Here is a 19,787-nt window from a genome sequence, read left to right as displayed (position 1 = left end):
GGTTCAATCCAAATGCGGACATTTTAAACATTGTTACACGAGAATTGATGATGTTCATAAGTCTGGCAATAATTCTTGCCCCTGACTGCCGGTCCCCGGCATTCTCATGAGTCCGGCACTTGTGGAACCTGAGCATCACGAACCCGCTGAATCAGCGGGAAATTAGAAGGGTCTATGACATCAATGTCGCAAAGTTCCAATTGAAGCTCGAGGAGTTGTTACAGAACTCCACTGCCTGTGGAATCACTTATATTTCTAACATGCTCTATAAAAGGGCTCATTTCCCACTGGAACTCCTCATGAGTTTCTGTAGCACAGAATCTATCATCAGAGTTGTTGAGAAACCCGGCTTGGAATCCTACCTTCAACACCATTTCACTATGACTCAAGACAAGAAGACTGTGGTTGTTATTGGTGCGACCGGCCTTCAGGTATGATTCCCGAGTCACCTTGTGCAGAGCATTCAGGTTAACTATTCTTCGCTTAGGGTGGCTCAGTCGTTCAGACGCTCGCCAAATCCCGGGACAGATACACTATCCGCGGTCTAACCCGAAATACCTCTTCTCCCAAGGCCGAAGCGTTGAAGAAACTTGGCATCGAAATGCATCAAGCAGACGTCGACAATTCAACCAGCCTACGAAGGGCCTTTGAGGGTGCTAACATCATCTTCGCCATGACTGACTTTTGGCAACACATGTCCGCTACCAAAGAGGAAGAGCAGGGCAAGCGTATCATGGATATAGCCGCTGATCTCCCTAATCTCGAGCACATCATTTGGGCGAGCTTGCCTGACGCTAAAACTATCTCGAATGGAAAATATCCTCATGTTTATCATTGGCAGAGTAAAGCAGCTGTGGCAGATTACATTCGGACCGAGAAACCTGCTCTGTGGAAGAAGACAACTGCGGTGCTGTTTCCGAATTACTTTGAGAATTGTGTCACGCAGCTGCGTACTTATCTTCCTATCAAGGTCCGTTGTCGCATAAATGTAGTGGTGGATAAGCTGACATGGGGATCAGCAAGATGATGGGACTTATTTGAGGTCCTTTGTTCTTCCTGAGACAACTCCTCTTCCAAACGTTGCTATCTCGGATACCGGCAAGCTGGTCCAGTATATCCTCGACCATCCCGATGAATGCCTGGAAAAGACAATTGCCTTCTATTCTGAGGCTATTTCGGAAGGAGACAAGATCAAGTCTATGGCATCTGGTGAGTACTCACTCCGATCATGGATGACCAGGAGCGAGAACGTTGGGTCGCTGACTATCCAAAGCCTACGGAATCGACATACGCTACAATGAGCTCTCTTCCGAGGAGTTCCAATCCATTCTAAAGAGCAAGATGGACGACACATGTGCTTTGGACTTCACAGAGCAGTTGCTGATCTTTCGAGACTTTGGCATGATCTATGCTCGTCCTGAATTCTTGCAAGCTAATGAGGTAAGCTATTCCAAGAGGACTATGTATCTGAAAATTTGTCTTTCTCATATTCTATCTAGCTTCCTGGCCTTGATCTGATGAAGTGGGAGGATTTCATGGCTGTCCACAATTTGGCTGAGTATATGACGACCAGCAACTAAGGCTCTATTATAGTCAACATGGGGAGATGTTGTTTTAGTGGATAAATTTAGGGAGAGATTAAATAGACCGGTTCTTGTTCTATATATGGAATGACCTCTTGCACCGAACTTCTTGTGTAAATCCTGTCTCTTATTCTTTCCCTGGCCCATTCTCTCTCTTTTTCACAGGAAAGTAAACACGCCTGATGGCCCTCGCATAAGTCTTAGCACTTATAGGTTACACACTACTAGATTCATTCACTTAAGCTTTAAGCCTTTAACGCACGCTGAGACCTTGCACAGACGGGTTAGGTCTCCGCCGTGCTTGGGGATTGAAATCATTGGAGATAGGCAGACTGGTCTTTACTGGGTGTATATGTAGATTTCAACTGGTACGGTTCAAACTCTAGGTCTTGAGGAATTTGAATCAACGCTATCCTTTCATAAACAAGCGTTCAGTCACGCTCATCTCAAGACATCAGGGATATGGATCAGTCCATTCTGCGCCGAGTCAGCGCAGAATTCCGCTATAGCCTGATTGCGGCCTTCGTCGGACTTTTAAGCAGGGGACAAACAGCGAAGGAAATACGAAAACCCATATCAGGAAATACAATTACGTAAGTGGCGCCTTATAGCATTGATTCCGGATAAGCATCATACTGAATTGGTGGAGGCGGTGTAACTGATGCAGTTCTACTATCACATCATGATGTCTTTTTCACGGTAGGGCTCTCGATCTGGGAAACGCCTTCGATGTTTAGCATAAGACGGATGATTCGAACAAGTACCGAATACCGAGAGTTTAGCGAATGTGATACAGTCACTGCTGAACTTTGTCTGCCATGGTATTATCAAGTTATGCCAAACCTTGGCAAAGCCATGCCACGAAGACCAGCTAAGTTACCAAGGCGGAGTAAATCCACATGAGACTGACAAGACCCGGGTGATTTGAAGCGGGGATCTCGATGATTACCCTCGGGTCTAATGGAATATAAAGAGCCACCGGGCCTTTCTTGCTCATCCATCTACACTCCTGCTCTCACAGCATCACCAAGCTCATCTCACCATGACCACCATTAGCAATTCAGACTCCCTCCCCAGTGTCTTCCAAGCCTTCACCGCCGAATATCCAAACATCAAAGTCATCCTGCCTGGCGATGCAGAGTGGACCGATATTACGAAATCCTTCATCAAGACTTCCAGCTCTCCGAGCATCGTCGCCAGGCCGCAAAATGCATCAGACGTTCAGGATCTAGTTCGATTCTGCGTTTCGCACAATATCGACTTTGTGGTTCGCTCAGGCGGACATAATTGCACTGGCAGAAGCCAAGTCAATGGTGCTTTGACTTTCGATATGCGCAATATCAACTATGTCAATATTTCGGAGGATAAGAAGACTGCTAATATTGGGGGTGGGATCATTACACGGGAGTTGGCGAAGGCTTTGGATGCCGAGGAGCTAATTACAACAACGTGAGTCAACACCACTGTGTGGACTAATGTTGACTGATGAGAGGCTAAGGCGCCGAATGCTTCAGTTGGGTATGTCGGTTGGGCAACACTCGGAAGTTACAGTCCTTTGTCTACCAAGTATGGACTGGGCGTTGACCAGATCATTGGCGCTAAGTATGCCAATGCTGGAGATGTGCTTGTTGATGCAGGTGGTGAAAAGCTGACGGCAATACGTGGTGGAGGCGATTGTCTTGGTATTATTGCCGAGATAACTGTCATAAATATTTTTTTAAACCTATAATAACTATCCTGGCTATTATAATGCCTATTATAAAGCCGGTTTTATTAAAGTTTTAAATATTATCTAATTAAATATTATCGTTTATAATTATATTTTATATAAGCCTAAACTAGCTATAATTAATTAATAAATATTTATAGTTTTCTTTCTAATAGTTATATTTTTAAAATAAATATATCTAAGCTCTGGTTATAACTTAATAAAGTTATAAACCTAGCGCTTACCGGTAGGTAATATATTGCAGTCTATAACCAGAGAATTAGCTATTTCTTCTATAAAACGCAGTTGCAAGGGGAATCCTCGCGAATCTAGATCCAGAATAAATTAGACGATTATCTGTTCTTCTGAAATTATTAATAGGATGTAACTTCATGAAAGTAATGACGACAGGTGGCAGATGCACGGACGGAAATTGTGTAGTTTACTAAATTACAAGTGGTCCTTAGTACAATAGGAAGATAATTGAATCTATGTTAAATGTGTCACTCCGTTTTGTAGATTCTCCACTACTCCCTCTATAACCACCACTTCAAATAGATCTAGTCGTGGTAAGCTGATTGTTCCATCGTTGACCTCTAGCTTCTGATCCATCCTCAAAGCTCGCGCCGACACTCCGAGGGAATCTCCTTCTATCTTGATCGAGCCCTGCTCAATTGGAATGTGACTACCAAAGTTGAGCCTCCGAGCGCCGGACATATTGACAAGATGGACGACAAGCTTATCGCCACTCCGATGCAGAGTTATCTCAACTTGTTCAGCAAGGTTGAATGTGAGCTTCTCGGGTGTGCTATACTGTCTGAATACCTGCAGGAAAAAGTCACGCTGACAACTAAGTCCAGTTTCTCGATAACCCCTTCCAACGGTAAAAGGAATCATAACACCTTTCCCAGAACCGTATTGTGCCATACCATAACCTGGATGGTCGATCTCGATATTACCGTAGGCCTTTTCCGGGGGAGCAAAGGGTGCTCGGGAAAGTGTCTTGTGACTCTTGACACTATCTTCCTTCCACTCAAAATAGTTGGCCGCCCCAAAAAGGGGGATCATAGGGCCGTTGTAGTAGTGAATTCCCTTCTTCTTCTGGAGTGGCGCCACATATGAGGACCATAACAGTCTGCCCTCGGCCACAACAGCGCGGCGTCGGCGAACGGGAAGGCACTTGAGTTGGATTGAACCAGCTTCCTCTTGGCCTGACGATCCCGTGCAAATTAAGACACCGCCCGTTTGCTCGACCCAGCGATCGAAAATGCTGGCGGATTCTGGAGGAACATCACGCAGATCGGGCAGTATCAGGTTCTTATAACGGGAAAGACTCAAGTTTGCCTCCAACCCAGGCAGATGCTCGAGTGCTACTACGTCGAAAGGAATATGCATCTCTTGCAAGGCCGAGTATAATCCCCGGAACTCAGATAAGGATTGCTGATAGCTCCGCCCTGCCATGTATCCGCGATCCGGCCGCACGAGCCCGGTGAGCGCGCAAGGCACGAAGTTGCGGTATGTATCATGATACTGGGTATGGAACCGGGTTATATCTGCAGCGACGTCCAGGCAGGGGTATGGAATCTTTCCTGGTGTTCCCATCATGTAGGTAGAGGGTGTACCCCCGCGAGAAATGCATTGGATCAAGTATTGGGCAAACTGGGCTGGCTCTTCTCCGGCCATGCGGTACCTCATATCGATAAAACACGTCGAATTAGCTAATACGGGTACGTTTGGCCGATAAGATATCCAAGAGCTAATCCATTCCGAGGTTGAATGATGCCAAAACTCTCGGCCAATTTCGTTATTTGACTCTTGGTAGATAATATCAGCTGCTTTCCCCCTGATAAGGGCTGTTTCAGGGAGTCTCTTAGCAATAAAATCGCGTATCTTTGCCGTAATATCATCTATGATGTTTCGGCTGAAGATAAGCCAGATCCCGTAATTGATATCTTGTGGTCCTTTTGGCATTTCAAGACCTCGTGCAAACTCGAGCCATAATGACTGGCAATTGACGCAATGGCAGACGCCGTGGTACACCTTGTAATAGTCTTCCTCGTTCATGGTGGCCCAGTTGAAGAACATGCCATCAATCTTGTAGCGTTCCGTCACCTCCTGGAGGATATCGAAAATGTGTTCCTGATAATAACCCCCAGAAGGGCAAACCGAGACGAGGCCGGCTGTGTGTTCCTGAAGATTACCCAGCGGAGAGACATAACACCACTCAGGATGCTCGGCAGCCACGTGAGGGGCAATCTTTGAGAAATCCATGCGGGCGAGGAACTTGAGCCCCTTGGCATGGGCTGCGGCGAGAGCATCGCCGACAAGGTCGCCGCTGGCCCTCTCGGCTAAGTTCGGATTGCGCGTCTGGAAAGCCAGGTCAGAGGGGTATTGGGCCTGTATGCCACCCACTCCACAAAGCCAAGCTGTCGCGCCAAAGTCCTTGATCCAATGGGCCACGTCGTCAACGTCCATTCCCGCGTCAATCTCGCGGAGGTTGGTCTGGACAACCGAGAACGGCTCGTGCCACCATTGGCGAGGAGTTGGTGCAGCGACGGTCATGGTTCTGGTTGGTGCGCTCATGAATATTGGTATAGGATATAAAGGCACAGTCGAATGAGATGATGATCTGTATCTGGCCGCTGTCGGAAAACTCAACCTAAAATTTGCGATATGAACTATAGGCCAGGAAAGGCTTGGACAATTACCAACGGTAGGCTAACTGGTAGTTAATATATAAGCGCGACAAATTATGTTGCCTTGATCGACTTGTGCATAGGAGATCCCTGCACCAACCCCCGCGTAATCAAGTGGCCAAATTTGTGGGTCATCTGATTTGGTTCGGGCGGTTGATGTTGATCCATCTAGTTGCCATCTAATAGCCGGTATAACCGGCCAGTGCCGCTGGTCAGAAACAGCCTAATTGACTAAAGAAGTGGGAATTGTAATTGAAACACGGATAAAGCAGTATGCGTAGACATAATAAAAGGCAAGCCTAGATGTTGAGTTTGGCGGGCTACGTGCCATCACATCAGTGTACGAGTCCTGAACACAAACAAGACCTTGCTTGACCCTAGGTAGCTGTGCATACAAACGACCCAGTCAACGCAAGCATGGCAACAACGATGGGCCAGCGTCTCGCCGGAAAAACAATTCTTATAACGGGAGCGTCATCCGGCATCGGTCGAAGTACGGCCAAAGAGTTTGCGAGGACATGTTCAAGCAACCTGAAGCTCATCCTCGCTGCACGGAGGTTCGAATCGCTGCAGGCCTTGACGGATGAGATACGCAGCGAGGTCGGCGATGGAGTCAGAATCTTGCCTATCAAACTAGACGTGAGCAAGTCTGAAGATGTCTCAAGTTTTATTGGTAAACTTCCTGATGAGTTCAAAGATATTGACATTCTTGTCAACAACGCGTATGTCTTTCTCGACCCTTGTCCCATCCTTGCTTTACTGATGATTTTGGTTGCCCAGTGGTCTCGTCAAGGGCATTGCCCGGGCCCCCGACATTGCCTTGGAAGATATCCAGACCATGTTTACGACTAATGTTACCGGGTTGATCAACATGACGCAGACAGTGTTGTCCATCTTCAAACGCAAGCCCGGAGGCGGCTCCGGCGATATTATCAATATCGGCAGTATTGCAGGCCGAGAGCCTTATCAAGGTGGCAGTATCTACTGCGCGACAAAGTCAGCCGTGCGATCATTCACAGACGCCTTGCGGCGCGAGCTGATTGACACTCGCATCAGAGTCATTGGAGTGGATCCTGGTCAAGTCGAGACTGTGAGCTCAGACTCTCATGCTGAGGTATCAATGAAATAATGAGGCTGATTGATATGCAACTAGGAATTCTCTATTGTCAGGTTTTATGGTGACAAGAGCAAAGCTGATGCAGTCTATGCGTGAGTAACCTGTCTTGTATATTTCAATCAATGTCAGACTGACTGGCTTCTAGTGGTTATAATCCTCTTACTCCAGATGATATTGCAGAGGTTATTGTATTTGCTGCTGGCAGAAGAGAAAATGTGGTTCTGGCTGATTCTCTAATTTTTCCAAATCATCAGGTATACAACGTTCCTCTTTCTTTTAACATCCAAGACTACCGCATAGATACTAATTCGAGATATAAAAGGCTGCTGCAACAGTTATGCATAAACGATCTTAGAGGGATAAATATGATCTAGCTAAGATAGATATTATAAGGGGATAAAAAGATAAAGATTTGCTTAAAATTCAACCCCATTCCTTTACAGAATAGATGGTATATCAAGAGATTACCACCAAAGTAGTTCGACGAGGTTATATTTTCACTTTTTCAATCTTTAATCTACTTACGAAGATCTGCCCAACCCTAGTTAGCCCCTAAACGCATAGCCAGCCGTGTGTATAAAATGTTATATAAGCCATATGCATGTGTGAAAAGCGTTTTTAGCAGTGATGCGGGCTATGAGATTTTCAGCTATTTAATTGATTGGTGGATTAACTGATCTCACTAACTTTTTGGGCAGAAGCTGGTGTATTGAATACTTACCCCCAGCTTCGCTCTAACCGGCAGCTTCTTCGGTCGCCTTAGCTGGCCCACAGCAGCTGCTGGTTACAGGCTTACTTCCAGGCAGCTACTATAGCGATTCCTTACCACCAAAACGGCTGTTTACACAACTGTTCATATAACGAGGCAATTTTCCAGTACGTTGAACAAGGATAACCTTTCACTACTGCCTCTCGCAGACCTTTTTCTAGCAGAGGAGGTATATATGATATTTAGGAGGCGGCAGCAGCAGATAGTATGGCCTAGCAGGCCATTTATTCCGGTAAATAATTAAAATTTTATAAACATTTTAAATTATAGCATTCTCAAAAGTAAAAACTGCATTACAGCGCAATTCCAACAGGCCAAATTGTAGGCTGACACAATCCGCACGCCTACGCGTTCAGGTGTGGAGGCGCTCGCTGTGCGAGTTTATGGGGGTCTATTTGCGGGTCTTGACCCCTTCACCGGCTCTCGGCACGTACGGCAAACAGATGACACGTCAATAGAAAAACCCACAAAACCTTGCTTACCTACAATTACACTTGAGAGATGATAGACCTTGGCGAGGAAGAGCCGCGCAACAAGATATGAAATCCTTTTACCTTGAACACTCCAGCCTTCCGTTCCCTCCAGCCCACACCAATCAACTAGAAGTCTCGTGTATCTGCAGGGCGCTTCCAGAGTCGTTTACTCCATTCATCCGCCCCTGTTCGCCATGTCGAAGCTAAATCAGGAGCTTGTGGTCGTGGCCACTGTCCAGTGGGACTCTCAAGAGATCGACATCATTCGAAAAGCATTTGAGCCAGCCGAGTTTGTTCATATCCGCAGAGGCGAGCAGCACATTTTTGACCAGGCCATTAAGCGTGCCCAAATTGCCATATTGGCCAGCGACGTCACCCCAGGCATGCTTTCTGATGCGCCAAATCTGATCTGGATTCATTGTGATCACGCTGGTCTCAACAAATCGGCCCGCCCCGAGGTGTTTGAGCGAGGCCTAGTCATCACCAGTTCAGCGGGCCGCTCATCACCTGCACTTGCTCAGCATGCCTTTTTCTTCGCTCTTTCATTAAGATACGACTCCAGGGGCTTGTTCCAGCGTCAGGTATCCTGTCAGTGGCATAATGGACGTGAGGAGCTGCGCCTGCGGGGTGCTCTTTGGGGCCAGAGCTTGGGCATCCTGGGCTTTGGCAATACGGGTAAGGAGATGGCCCTGTTGGGCAGAGCCTTTGGCATGCACGTTACGGTTATTAGACGAAGAAAGCTCAGTGGCGACTCCAAGCTACCTGATAACGTCGACGTCATGCTGAGTACCGAGAATGGAGACAGTATAGAGGGACTTCTTGGGTGCGATGTTGTAATGCTCGCAGCTAGCCTCACCGACGAGACATATCATCTGTTTGGAGCGACTCAGTTCAGGCAGATGAAGCCATCCTCTGTCATCATTAACATGGGGAGAGGCTCATTGATTGATGAAACCGCTTTGGTAACCGCCCTGAAGGCTGGCGAAATTGCGGGAGCTGGACTTGATGTATTCGAAGTTGAGCCATTGCCCGAGCAGTCCCCTCTGTGGAAGTTACCCAATGTGGTTATCACGCCTCACTCGACGCCGGGAATGCCAGATCGCACGGCTCGGTCTATAGAGATCATCTGTGACAACATCCGGCGGTTCAAAAACAATCAGCCGTTACTCAACGCATTAGAACAGGGCGATATCTATACTAAGGGTCTTTGACCTGATGGTCTAATGAGTTTAGACTGAATATACCCATACAAATATACATATACTACGCGCTGGTAATCTTCACTACTTGTCCTTTGTATACCCGACAGTTTCTAAAGGCTTTGGCTTCAGTTTTTCCAATCAGTCAAGATGCCGATGCTATCTCCAGGAGCCGACCGATGGTCTGGAAAAGAGTCTGTCGATACTCCTGACGCTCTTCCAACGTCTGCTGCCCATCACCACCGGCAGTGGGGTCGATGTACACAGGGGAACAGGTGTCCCATCTTGGCGGCCTTGTTCCAAACTCGCCATCACCTGGTGCCAAGTTTACGTATTCGTTGGTCAAATAGTTCCCCGCAGACCTTGAGAAGACACCCAAGTATTGCTGTATCGGTGGGCTTGTTTCAGCTGGGGCTATGGAAGCAAATGCATCTTGTTGCTGGCTCACGTCCTCATAAGACCAAACTTGGCCCCCTCTCATCAACATCTCAAGATCCGTAATGGGCTCGTGCGAAACGAAGAGAGGTACATTTGGGCTTAACGTGGTAGGGGCACATGGAAAATCCCAGCGGGTATCAAGGCTGAGAAAGTCTCCGGTATGAGTCTGAGCCGTGTTGAGGTGAATGTTTTCCTGGGTATTGGCTGCAGTCTCTTGGGAGAATGGGATTGCCATATTGATTGCAAAGTCTTCGGACTCCGGCATCTCTGCTGGTTGTTGCAGCCCAGTCACCTGTGTATTGTGCTCGTCAGTTCGTAGCGTAGCTCCACGACTGCGCTCTGATGATACTGCATTCTCTCGGGCGACTTCGAAGCCATGGCTCTGCGAGGACGGAGCCAGATCTAAGTCAGTATCAAGGTCTGAGCTACACTTAGAGCCTGAAGGTTGGGTGTTGATTTGAACATAATCTCGAGGGATTGCGTGATGTTCCGTTTTACGTGCCTCATCCTCTGGACAGCTCTCTTTCTCAAAGTTGGGTGTCTGGAACGGTTTCTTCACTGGCTGCGTCCGTGGCCGAGGCTGATCATGATTTGAACTGCATTGCTTATAAGTATGGTACGTCGAGCGGATACGCAGTGGCTATCTTGATAAGCACAAACGTTTGAATGGGCAAAAGCATACCAAAGCATGGCTAGCAGCTGGTTGCCAGCACTTCGTATAAAGGTAGGCACATACTGCTTGTCAGGGCGACCGGCCATTCGAAGGGCAAGTCGAAGGACAAGGTCACGCCTATCACTGCATTGAAGAATTAGAGCACCCGCGAAAGGAAATATACTAGCCCGGTGCGTCATGTGCGTTCCTTGAGGAGCGTCGAGGGCTTCTTGGAAAATGCGGATGGCTATATCCAGCAAATATTTCTTATGGGCCGCCTGTCCCTCAGTTTGCGGTAGTCGGCCAATAATTCGAGACGACATAAGAAGCTGGCAGCTCAGTGCATCATGAACAAGATGCCAGCGGACACCAGGATTGGAATTTCCAACGCACCACCTTGTGACCCATGTCTCGGTATAATGCACAACCCAGGCCAAATCGGCCTCGAGCTGCAAAGCGGTGGAAGAGGCCGCCGAGGAGGCTGCTCCAAGCCTTCGTCCGACTTCTCTCTAATAATAGAACTCAGTAAAGCAGTACAAGACGTGAAGCATTCACGGTGGCCGGGAATAACCCTTACCTGGAAGAGATAGAGATGATACAATGCTGGCAGACTAGAAGATGGGTTATCAGCACCAAGGGCAGAAATAGATTGTATATCAGCTTCTTGGAGCTCAAAATAGGACATGTCCAGGGGAGCACGGCCAGAAAACGTGGAAAATCTTTGGAAAAAGGACATCAGCTTGCCTACATAAATAGCGGTGAGGGAGGGGAGCAGAAGTATCCTACCGATACTCATTTAGTATCATGAATGCTCGAGTTCGCAACTCGTTCCAGTGATCATCGGCCACCTGGTCAAGCGAATTCTCAGAGTGACCGCGTGAACCAGATCCGCCAAGTCCTATCTCAGCTGCCATGCGTGGAATCATAGCAGAACGGAGCCATCGCTGTTCGTCTAGCCGTGTTTTTGAGGACCCCCCAAATCGGGATAGTAACTGCCATTAACCATCAGCCGAGATATAAAACAGATTCTGACGGGTGCTGCCTCGTCTCACCACTTGAGCCTGTACTATCTCCAAGGAGCGCGCACCCGTCGAGTAGACGACTAGACTCAGCTTCTCGGCGTGAGCACGTAAATTCAGGGCCTCAACAACCTGGCCGTCATCGCTTTCTGGCAGAGTTGCGATGGCAATAGAGCCAAGTGCCAAGATAGTGGTAGTGAGAAGGGCAGATTGATGGCGGACAAAGTCGAGCGTGTGTAAGTTGGGATCAAGCATCGACCACTGAGGATGAACCATTTTGAAGTATCTGAATTGAGTCAGAAGCCATCCGCAGTGCATGCATGTATGATCTACTCACGCTTTGAACAATGCCGTGGCCCTGGATTCGGTTATCATGCCTCTTTGTAGAGGGTCAATGTCCCTCGCTACGTCGTGCTTAGAGCCCCTGAGGCCATACTCGAAGTACCTCGTCATTTCACCAACAACCTGTTGCAGAGCCTGCGGCGTCCAGTGCTTCAGCAGCTGCGCATCCTCTAGTGGTAACTCGGTGGTAGGTAGCGAAGTGACATGACGAATTCTCTTGGCCAGTCCACTCTCGTCCAGCACCCATCCTTGCTTGGCGATCTTAGTGATGGATGGTAACAGGTCTTGGAAACCACCCGATACCTCATTTATATTCTGTGGTTCTCTTTCATTGCCCACCGGAAATTGTTCCCCCAGAAATCGTAGCAGCTTTCTCGTGAAACGGCTCGAGTTGCCATGCAAATTCTGATCGAGGCTCCTCATCAAGTTGTGAGGATCCAGCGGCGTGATTGCTCCCGGTCCGTGAGGCTCTGAACTTTCGCCGCCATCTTGTCCCACATTGTCGGGTCCCGAGTGCGAGTGGGGATTAGATTTCTCGTGTGAACTTTCGGATGTTGCTGTATGTTCGACGTCCAAGATTTGCTGCCATGTTCGGAAACTATCAGATTGTGGCTTGAGTTATCACAGGCCTGGCTGGGACATGGGAGGTCTATATAGTGCACTCACTTCTTGCTCCCCTTCATGCGCCCTCTACGGCTTTCTGGGACGTGACAGGGAATTGACGCAGCAGCACAACGCGTACACGGAGGCGCGAACGGGTTGATGTCGCACCTGGTCTTGGCCTACAAGGCGGAAGCGCTGTAAGCTCAGACGTCCTGGTATGGTAACAACGCTGGAGACGCACTTACCAATCGACACCTATCGTCGGGAATACCCAAGTGAGCCAAGCACGTTTATCTCAAGTCTCCAGTCCGGGTTTTGAGTAATGTACATACGCTTGACAAGCAACGCTTGAGCGGTTCCTGACGACTCTTTCTTGCTCATCTGCCTCGCCTTGTCGAGCCCTTTTCAAGGGTTTTGCTGCCATGTTCGAGCCAGACATATTGTCTGCCTTGGATTATCAACGAAGCTGACCAGAGGTTGGATAATGCTACAAAGACCTACATCTTCCGGTTGGTCGGCTATTAGTATTGAGTTTTCAGAGGTGAAGGCCGATCAAAAGTGCGGGGTTGCGCAACGGAATCAGAAACGCTCTTGATTGGGCGCCCCCAGCAATGTCTAGGGGTGCCACATTGTCGAGAGTAACTAATCAATGTTAGTGTCTTTTCTGTCCCTTTGGCTGTGCTGGACGAAGACTCCATTTTATTGCTAATAGCCCGCCCAGTCCAAAACTGGTTAGAAATGTCGATAGCTTGTACCAATCAGGCGTCCATAGATTTCCAGGGGTACGTGTACGGTACGCAACCTTTGGCCCACCCTGCATCTATACGCGTATATTGAGAGATGCAATCAGCTAACGTATCGACAAATACGATGACCAGTTCATTGAAACGAATACACACACAAAGCATCTGGAATTTCATAGATAGCCACTAAAGAAAAATAATATATAAGAGCATTAATAGCTGTAATAGCTATCATATACCAGCTTACTTTTGATAACATCCTTATCATTCTTGTTGTCTTTTATCTTCTCTCTGAATATGATGTTGATCTAGGGTGGGGCAGAATACTGTTAGATTGGCGGCTGGGAATTGTTGGATACGCGAGTAGGGTTGATGTCTAATTAAAATGGTGCTAATTTTTGCACTTGAGGATCAAGCTAGTCCCCAGGAGCTTGTTCCTTTTTCTTCTGTCTCTGTTCTGTCCTTTTAGGTGTTTTCCCTGCCACTGGGTATTAATATATCCGTGTTAGATATGCACGAATACGATGGAGTTAGTGTACCCAAGTGTGGACCAGAATGTGGTGATGTCATTGCTTGTTTTTTCTGGATTCTTAATCTGTCCGAGAGGGGTGGAGCCGCCAATCTAATAATTCAGGGACCCTCAAAATACACGTTTCTTTTATCGAGGCACTATCACTAATCCAACAGGATTGGGCTCTACTTTCCTGTATCGAAGTATTATTCTTGTATCCAGAAGAGGAGGAGGAATTGAACTAACCCCTCCCTGACGGACTGATTAGAGAATGAAGTCGACAATCACAACATTCTGCTCCACATCTTAATACACTCACCTCATCGTATAGCTGCGTATCCAACATATACTAAATATGAAGCGAAAACAATTTAACTCAACCCTTGAGCATACATGAATAATCTTGCATTCTTCCTTCGTATTCATTAAGTTTAACGCACCTAATCAGTCGATTACCTACAGGGTGATCAATAGAGCCTCTGACGCGGCCAAGTTGAATGAGGCGCTGCCTCCCGTGACATCTACCGTCTCAACCACAGTCTTTCCCGAGGGCTGACAAGTACTATCGTCGACCGAGATTCCGGCAAATGTGGGCGCTTCTCCATCGTCCTGTCGAGAAAGAGAGCTCTTTGCTGTTAGGCGCATGGCGCTCACCCGTTTGCTTGACAGGTTCTTGAGCACGAACTTTTTGGTTGAGCGAGTACCGTTCCCGTTGAAAAAGTCGGTGTTGATTAACACGAGTTTCTTGACCTTGCCGTTGGAACCGTGGATGGAGTAGCCAGCGTAGTTTGTGCTTCCACCGTCGAGCGCTTGAATTCGAGATCCCCCGGCCATGGCCTGAGCGGCGACGTAACCGCCATAGAAAGGTGACAGGACACCTTTTTCGTTGAACCAAACGTAGTAAGACTTGCCTGCCGTACCTTGGTGGAAGTAGAGACGCTTGATACCGATACTGGCGGCCTGTAAAGCATAGTCGAGGACCCACAGACCGGTTGCAAACGTTTCACCTTGTCCAGGGCTTCCATTGCCGGAGACTAAGAGTTCGCTCACGTTAGCGACTATTACAATTCATAGGGGACTGCTCTGAGTATGCAGCATACCAGAATTGGTCTCGCCGAAAACATAATCAAATCCTCTGGCTTGAGCTGCTTTGACGTCGTCTTTGTAAAGACCGACATTCTTGGTGACATTGATGTGGCTCATCAGGGCCTCGGCATTGGGCGGATCTTCCTGGGAGGAAATAGCAGACTGTGGATAGTTGTGATGAGAGAAGACTCTGATATACTTATCCGCGGAAGCATTGGCGTATTTGAAATAGTTGGTCGCTGACCATTCTAGGGTAGGGTTCTGGTAGTAGCTGGCCGCTTGGAAGATACTATTGCGGTTGATTGCTTGACCAATGGCCGCTTGCCATTCGGATTCGGACTCTGCGTCTGTTTCCGGCGTCCATTCGTTTACAGTCGAAGCAATTGGCTGTTTGAGAGCCCCGAAAACTGACAAGATGAACAAAATGGTCAATTACCGGCCAAAGACTCTACTTCACATTGTCGTATATCGATCGTGGGTGTCATCTTACCGTCCTACTGCTAGATTAGGTCTTTACATCAACTTTGACATGATAAATTGCACAAAGGACTTACAGGTTCGTTACCAAGCTCCAACGCATACAAGGACGGCAATTGCTTGACTGCAGCCTTGGCAGCTGCGATGGTGTTGGTGATGTTGTTGCCACCTCGATTGAGGCCTTTTCATAAAATAAAGTGGTCAACATCTCGAGATATAACGAAGAGAAAGTCGTAGGCTCACCCCAAACAATTGGCCCTTGGTAATCTGCAACAAGCCGCATAAGCAAAGGCCCATAGGTGCTGATACCTTGACCTGTGGGCGCGGTTCCCGTGATCACATTAGGAACAGCCAGATTGGGGTCGAAAGTGGCATAGTCCCTGAATGAGTCGTCAGTAGCCGTCAGCCAGCCAGGGTTCACACCGCCATATTTACTCAGAAGTTCCTCCTATACGAATAGGAGGCCATGTGCTGCTCACATCCTTGAAAGTGCCAAGACATTTCAGAGTAAGAGGTATACCAGGAAAGTAACCCGGCAGCCCAGCAAAAGGCAACCTAGCGTTGAGTTAATTCAATTTTCTAAATATCCATCAAGATAGATTTGTTGTGGCGTACGAGAAAGATACAGGTGATGGGTCCAATGAAGCGGCGTCGTCAGAAGCAAGCCTTGGGACGTTGATGACTACGGGCAGCCCTTCAGCTAGAGCTCCAAGCCGGTCGACGGCGACGGTAATGACGGCATAGAGAGCGGTAAGACGCATGATTGTGGCTTGATTAGTTGTGTCGGAAACATGAACTGATAGGTCCCGACCTCGAGTTTGCAGGGCGTTGAAGTCATATTGTATAGTCCTGCTGCCCCCCTGTTCAATAGCTAAGCCTAGCGTCACCAGACCATATCCGCGTATGATAGATAATGCGGTACAGAAGCAAGGCAGTCGGTGAGTGCTATGATGCAATTTACGTATCGGATTTCTTCGACTTGCGTAACGCTACGGACTCTAAAAAGATCCACTTGGTACATAATCCCGACCGCAATGGTGGAATATGTGTATGTACTCAGGTACTGTATGGGTACGCCATCTTGTTCATGAACAATGACCCCAAGCCCACTTTAGCACCATAAGATGTGGATCGATTCTGCCCCACCTCATATTAATGCCCGAAATTGCCAAGCCAACCATACCGGCAAGTTGCCGCCAAACCGGGCCGAGACATTCCTAATCCCCTTGGCGAACACCGGGAATCACGGCAAATAGATGGCAAAAGCCACGGTAGACAACCGAGAACCGAGACAGCCAGAGCCTGACCTGTTTGAACAATGGAACATTGGAATTGGCCACACGGCCTATTGCTAAACTGAAACGCGGGGAATGTGGGGTGCCGTTTCTCCTGCTCTGAGGATTACCCCGGATCGACAATGGAGAGTCGGTTATTGTCTGTTTTGCGGAGAACTGAAGCTTATATCTGGCCATTGGTTTGCCCGCGATATATCTATCTAGGCCACCTCTGGCTGTCTTATCTTGATGCCAGTCTTCATATGCCTCATCTCATCGATCTTGACCCAGCATCTGAGACAACAAGGAGAGCCCTCATACCACCAACATGACCCCCCAGGAACGAACGGCATGGTTTGCCGCCACGGCCGCAGCCATGGTCATGGTGAGTCACATCTCGCCTCTCGATCATGCGAGCATGAGCCAATATCACTAACAATCTACTACAACAGGCTCTTGCAGGATACGACGCATCGACGTTTAATTCGATTCAGGGTTTCGAAACCTTCATCAACCACTTCAAAGAACCCGGAGACGATGCAATTCAGCCAAATATTCTGGGCGGTATCAACACAGGTTTGTCCATCATGGCGGAACCGTGAGGACGGCTCTCCTCTCTCTGTACTGCTCTGTCTCTTTCAGGGCTAACAACTATACAGCCTACCACGTAGGTGCCATTGTCTCTGGACTCTTGATTTCCCCCACCATCTCCAAGAAGTTTGGCCGCAAGATCCCGATCCAGATTGGCACCTCCATTGTCCTGATATCGGTCATGATTCAGACCTTTGCGCCAAACATTGTGTGCTTTATCGCCGGTCGAGTGCTCATGGGTCTGGGTAAAGGTATCAGCATGAACAATGGTCCGACTTACATCGCCGAAATTGCCCCCGCCAAGATTCGTGGAATCATGCTTTCCCTTTGGCAGCGTACGTTCTACCCCGTTTCTGCCTGTTGTATCAAATACTCTGCTGACGTATGGGTGTAGTCTGGTATACTATCGGTGCTTTTATAGTGTACTGGGCAGCATACGGAGCCCAGAGGACCACGCTTGACATGGGTATCTGGCAATGGCGCATTCCGCTGTTTGTCCAGATCCCCATCCCCGTCTTTATTATCGTTTCTATCTTCTTCTGTCCAGAGTCACCGCGATGGCTGGTCGAGAATGATCGTGTTGAGGATGCTCGCTCTGCGCTGACCCGCGTCCGGAACGATCAGATCGATGAGGAGGTGGCCGATATTGTGACGGCTGTCGCTTACGAGAAGTCGACCACCAAGCACTGGGACAAGTGGTGGGCACCTTGTATGTTGACACCCTACTTTGCTGCTGCCTGGAAATTGTTATAGTGAACCTGATTTTGATCTAACTTAATTCTCTCTTGTTAGACTGGACTTTGGTTCGAGAGCCCTCTCTTCTCCGTCGCACCCTTGTTGTTATCTTCATCAATGTCGGCCAGCAGATCTCCGGTAGCTCTTCTCTCAATGCCTACACCACCCTGATCTACAAGTCTGTCTTCAAGAGTACCGAGACGATCGCCCTTATCAACGCTTTGTCAGGAACCTGCTCTATCATCTTTACCCTTAGCTGCACCCTCCTCGTTGACCGGGTGGGCCGACGATGCATCCTCATGGTTGGTGCAGCCGGTATGTGTATCTCACTCCTGGTTGTCGCCATCCTTGGAATGAAGGTCCCGGAGAGCGCGGATGGAACCCGGCCTTACGGCATGGGCGTGGCTGTGGCCGCCATGTTCTTCCTTTTTATCTTCTTCTACAAGCCATCTTGGGGAGCTACAGTCTGGGTTTACACCTCAGAAATCTTCTCGACAGATGTGCGAGCTCACGGTGTCGCCATTGGCGCCCAGTCACAATCTGTGGCTTCGACCATCCTCAACCAATTTTTCCCCACATTCTTGAAGAATTGTGGTTTCTACACATTCTTCTTCTTCGTCGGGGTTAACGCACTTTTGCTCGTCGGTGTCTTCTTGTAAGTCATATCCCCATCTGTCTCTTTATCATCTTTGGCTCACATATTATCTCTGCTTTAGCTTTCTTCCAGAGACAAAGGGTGTTCCTCTCGAAGAAATCGATGTCTTGTTTGGTTCGGTCTCCCATAGAGAGAAGGGAGAAGATGTTCTGGAGGGCAAGATGAAGACTGACAGCCTCGAGGGCGAGCCTACAATTGTTCATCACAACGGTTTTACCTCCAAGTAGGTATGATGGGCTGCTGAAGGGGGTGCAGCAGATCGCCAACAAATGTTGTGTCGGTATATGACATTAACTAGTTTCTATAACCCATACTATCATTACTCCTTTCTCAACGATCTCCCACTGGTTCTGATCTGGAAAACAGTCTGCATCGCCTTGACAGTCGTTCCACCAGTGGTGAGTGAAGCCATCAATATAGCGAGCCATTATTTGGAGATGTAATTGAAGAAGTACCTAGTAAGATATCTGAGGTTAACTGTGCGCATAGGAAGAGTCGATGTTCGATGAGTTTGAAGTCTCTGCTCCTCTAGACATATTCTTTTGGGGAAGCCTCGACCATCTTATAGAAAATCATTGTCCTGAAGCTCTACCCTGAAGAATGTGCATCGTATGGCCGTAGAAAATCGAAGCTGATACCAGATGTTCTCTGTCCAGGGTATGACAACTAGAGATGGCCGTCAGCATATCGGCGAAAAAAATTGCTGTGCTGCAGCTGAAGTATTGCACTGCCATAACATCTATCCATGCTCGACTCCACCTACGAACTCGTAACTAGATCGAGTAAAGAGTTCTGTGTCCTGATAGCCGGCCGAAACCAAGCGTGCGTATCCGAAACCAAACATACATAGGCAAGCGGGTCTGGGTTTCTCCCAGTTGTAGCATTTGTGCGACGTCACCGACTTGTGGCTTCTCACATAAGCATGTCCTTAACGAAAACCAAACACTCTATGCATGTGGATAACTGCAGACTAAGGATTGCTGACTGTATTTGGGCTTGACAGCTAGCGTAGGCGAATAACTCAATATTTTGTAGCCCAATCGAGGCCATGCCGGGGCTGGGGGACTGCTACGCTCTGGCGGTGCGTTTGGTTCAAGAGCAGCGACCTATAGGATA

General features: G+C 48.1%; 8 protein-coding genes across 22 annotated transcripts; 5 read left to right on the top strand and 3 right to left on the bottom strand.

Annotated features, from left to right (window-relative positions):
* The first annotated feature begins 210 nt into the window (after window positions 1-210).
* FOXG_11766 (uncharacterized protein) lies at window positions 211-1,688 on the top strand. The gene is made up of 5 exons (XM_018391495.1): window positions 211-431; window positions 488-970; window positions 1,020-1,209; window positions 1,274-1,440; window positions 1,500-1,688. Exons 1-5 carry the CDS (start codon window positions 261-263, stop codon window positions 1,578-1,580), a joined length of 1,092 nt encoding a protein of 363 aa, XP_018250153.1. The 5' UTR covers window positions 211-260; the 3' UTR covers window positions 1,581-1,688.
* A 937-nt stretch (window positions 1,689-2,625) lies between these two features.
* Window positions 2,626-3,036, top strand: FOXG_11765 (uncharacterized protein; the record flags this gene model as incomplete). The annotated part of the gene is made up of 1 exon (XM_018391494.1): window positions 2,626-3,036. One exon carries the CDS (start codon window positions 2,626-2,628, stop codon window positions 3,034-3,036), a length of 411 nt encoding a protein of 136 aa, XP_018250152.1.
* A 628-nt stretch (window positions 3,037-3,664) lies between these two features.
* Window positions 3,665-5,853, bottom strand: FOXG_11764 (uncharacterized protein; the record flags this gene model as incomplete). The annotated part of the gene is made up of 1 exon (XM_018391493.1): window positions 3,665-5,853. The coding sequence occupies one exon, from the start codon at window positions 5,851-5,853 to the stop codon at window positions 3,781-3,783; it is 2,073 nt and encodes a 690-aa protein (XP_018250151.1). The 3' UTR covers window positions 3,665-3,780.
* A 551-nt stretch (window positions 5,854-6,404) lies between these two features.
* FOXG_11763 (oxidoreductase) lies at window positions 6,405-7,459 on the top strand (the record flags this gene model as incomplete). The annotated part of the gene is made up of 5 exons (XM_018391492.1): window positions 6,405-6,709; window positions 6,768-7,077; window positions 7,141-7,196; window positions 7,250-7,358; window positions 7,427-7,459. The coding sequence occupies 5 exons, from the start codon at window positions 6,405-6,407 to the stop codon at window positions 7,457-7,459; spliced, it is 813 nt and encodes a 270-aa protein (XP_018250150.1).
* Window positions 7,460-8,358: 899 nt separating this feature from the next.
* On the bottom strand, window positions 8,359-13,147 carry FOXG_20603 (uncharacterized protein). Of its 15 annotated transcripts, XM_018400888.1 has the most exons (11): window positions 13,101-13,147; window positions 12,932-13,047; window positions 12,845-12,854; window positions 12,663-12,778; window positions 12,300-12,594; window positions 11,992-12,248; window positions 11,688-11,940; window positions 11,422-11,627; window positions 11,213-11,354; window positions 10,666-11,144; window positions 9,536-10,579 (listed from the first exon to the last, which is right to left on the bottom strand). In XM_018400888.1, exons 2-11 carry the CDS (start codon window positions 13,036-13,038, stop codon window positions 9,691-9,693), a joined length of 2,754 nt encoding a protein of 917 aa, XP_018250137.1. In that variant the 5' UTR covers window positions 13,039-13,047; window positions 13,101-13,147; the 3' UTR covers window positions 9,536-9,690. The 15 variants fall into 15 exon arrangements, with proteins under 15 accessions (XP_018250134.1, XP_018250143.1, XP_018250148.1 ...); XM_018400887.1 differs by having other exon boundaries at window positions 9,477-10,579; window positions 12,932-13,147; XM_018400881.1 differs by having other exon boundaries at window positions 9,477-10,579; window positions 11,992-12,594.
* On the top strand, window positions 8,377-9,619 carry FOXG_11762 (uncharacterized protein). The gene has a single exon (XM_018391491.1). It carries the CDS (start codon window positions 8,541-8,543, stop codon window positions 9,555-9,557), a length of 1,017 nt encoding a protein of 338 aa, XP_018250149.1. The 5' UTR covers window positions 8,377-8,540; the 3' UTR covers window positions 9,558-9,619.
* A 1,162-nt stretch (window positions 13,148-14,309) lies between the features above and the next one.
* On the bottom strand, window positions 14,310-16,177 carry FOXG_11759 (uncharacterized protein; the record flags this gene model as incomplete). The annotated part of the gene is made up of 6 exons (XM_018391490.1): window positions 14,310-14,887; window positions 14,954-15,346; window positions 15,490-15,597; window positions 15,660-15,864; window positions 15,896-15,971; window positions 16,032-16,177. The coding sequence occupies 6 exons, from the start codon at window positions 16,175-16,177 to the stop codon at window positions 14,310-14,312; spliced, it is 1,506 nt and encodes a 501-aa protein (XP_018250133.1).
* A 474-nt stretch (window positions 16,178-16,651) lies between these two features.
* Window positions 16,652-19,108, top strand: FOXG_11758 (uncharacterized protein). Its single transcript, XM_018391489.1, has 6 exons — window positions 16,652-17,075; window positions 17,143-17,266; window positions 17,350-17,616; window positions 17,676-17,990; window positions 18,074-18,671; window positions 18,733-19,108. Exons 1-6 carry the CDS (start codon window positions 17,019-17,021, stop codon window positions 18,896-18,898), a joined length of 1,527 nt encoding a protein of 508 aa, XP_018250132.1. The 5' UTR covers window positions 16,652-17,018; the 3' UTR covers window positions 18,899-19,108.
* The last annotated feature ends 679 nt before the right edge of the window (window positions 19,109-19,787 follow it).

This window comes from Fusarium oxysporum, chromosome 10, assembly GCF_000149955.1.
Source record: "Fusarium oxysporum f. sp. lycopersici 4287 chromosome 10, whole genome shotgun sequence".
Lineage (NCBI taxonomy): Eukaryota > Fungi > Ascomycota > Sordariomycetes > Hypocreales > Nectriaceae > Fusarium > Fusarium oxysporum.
The sequence above is the reverse complement of the archived record's forward strand: the minus strand, read 5'-3'. Positions and strand labels throughout refer to the sequence as shown.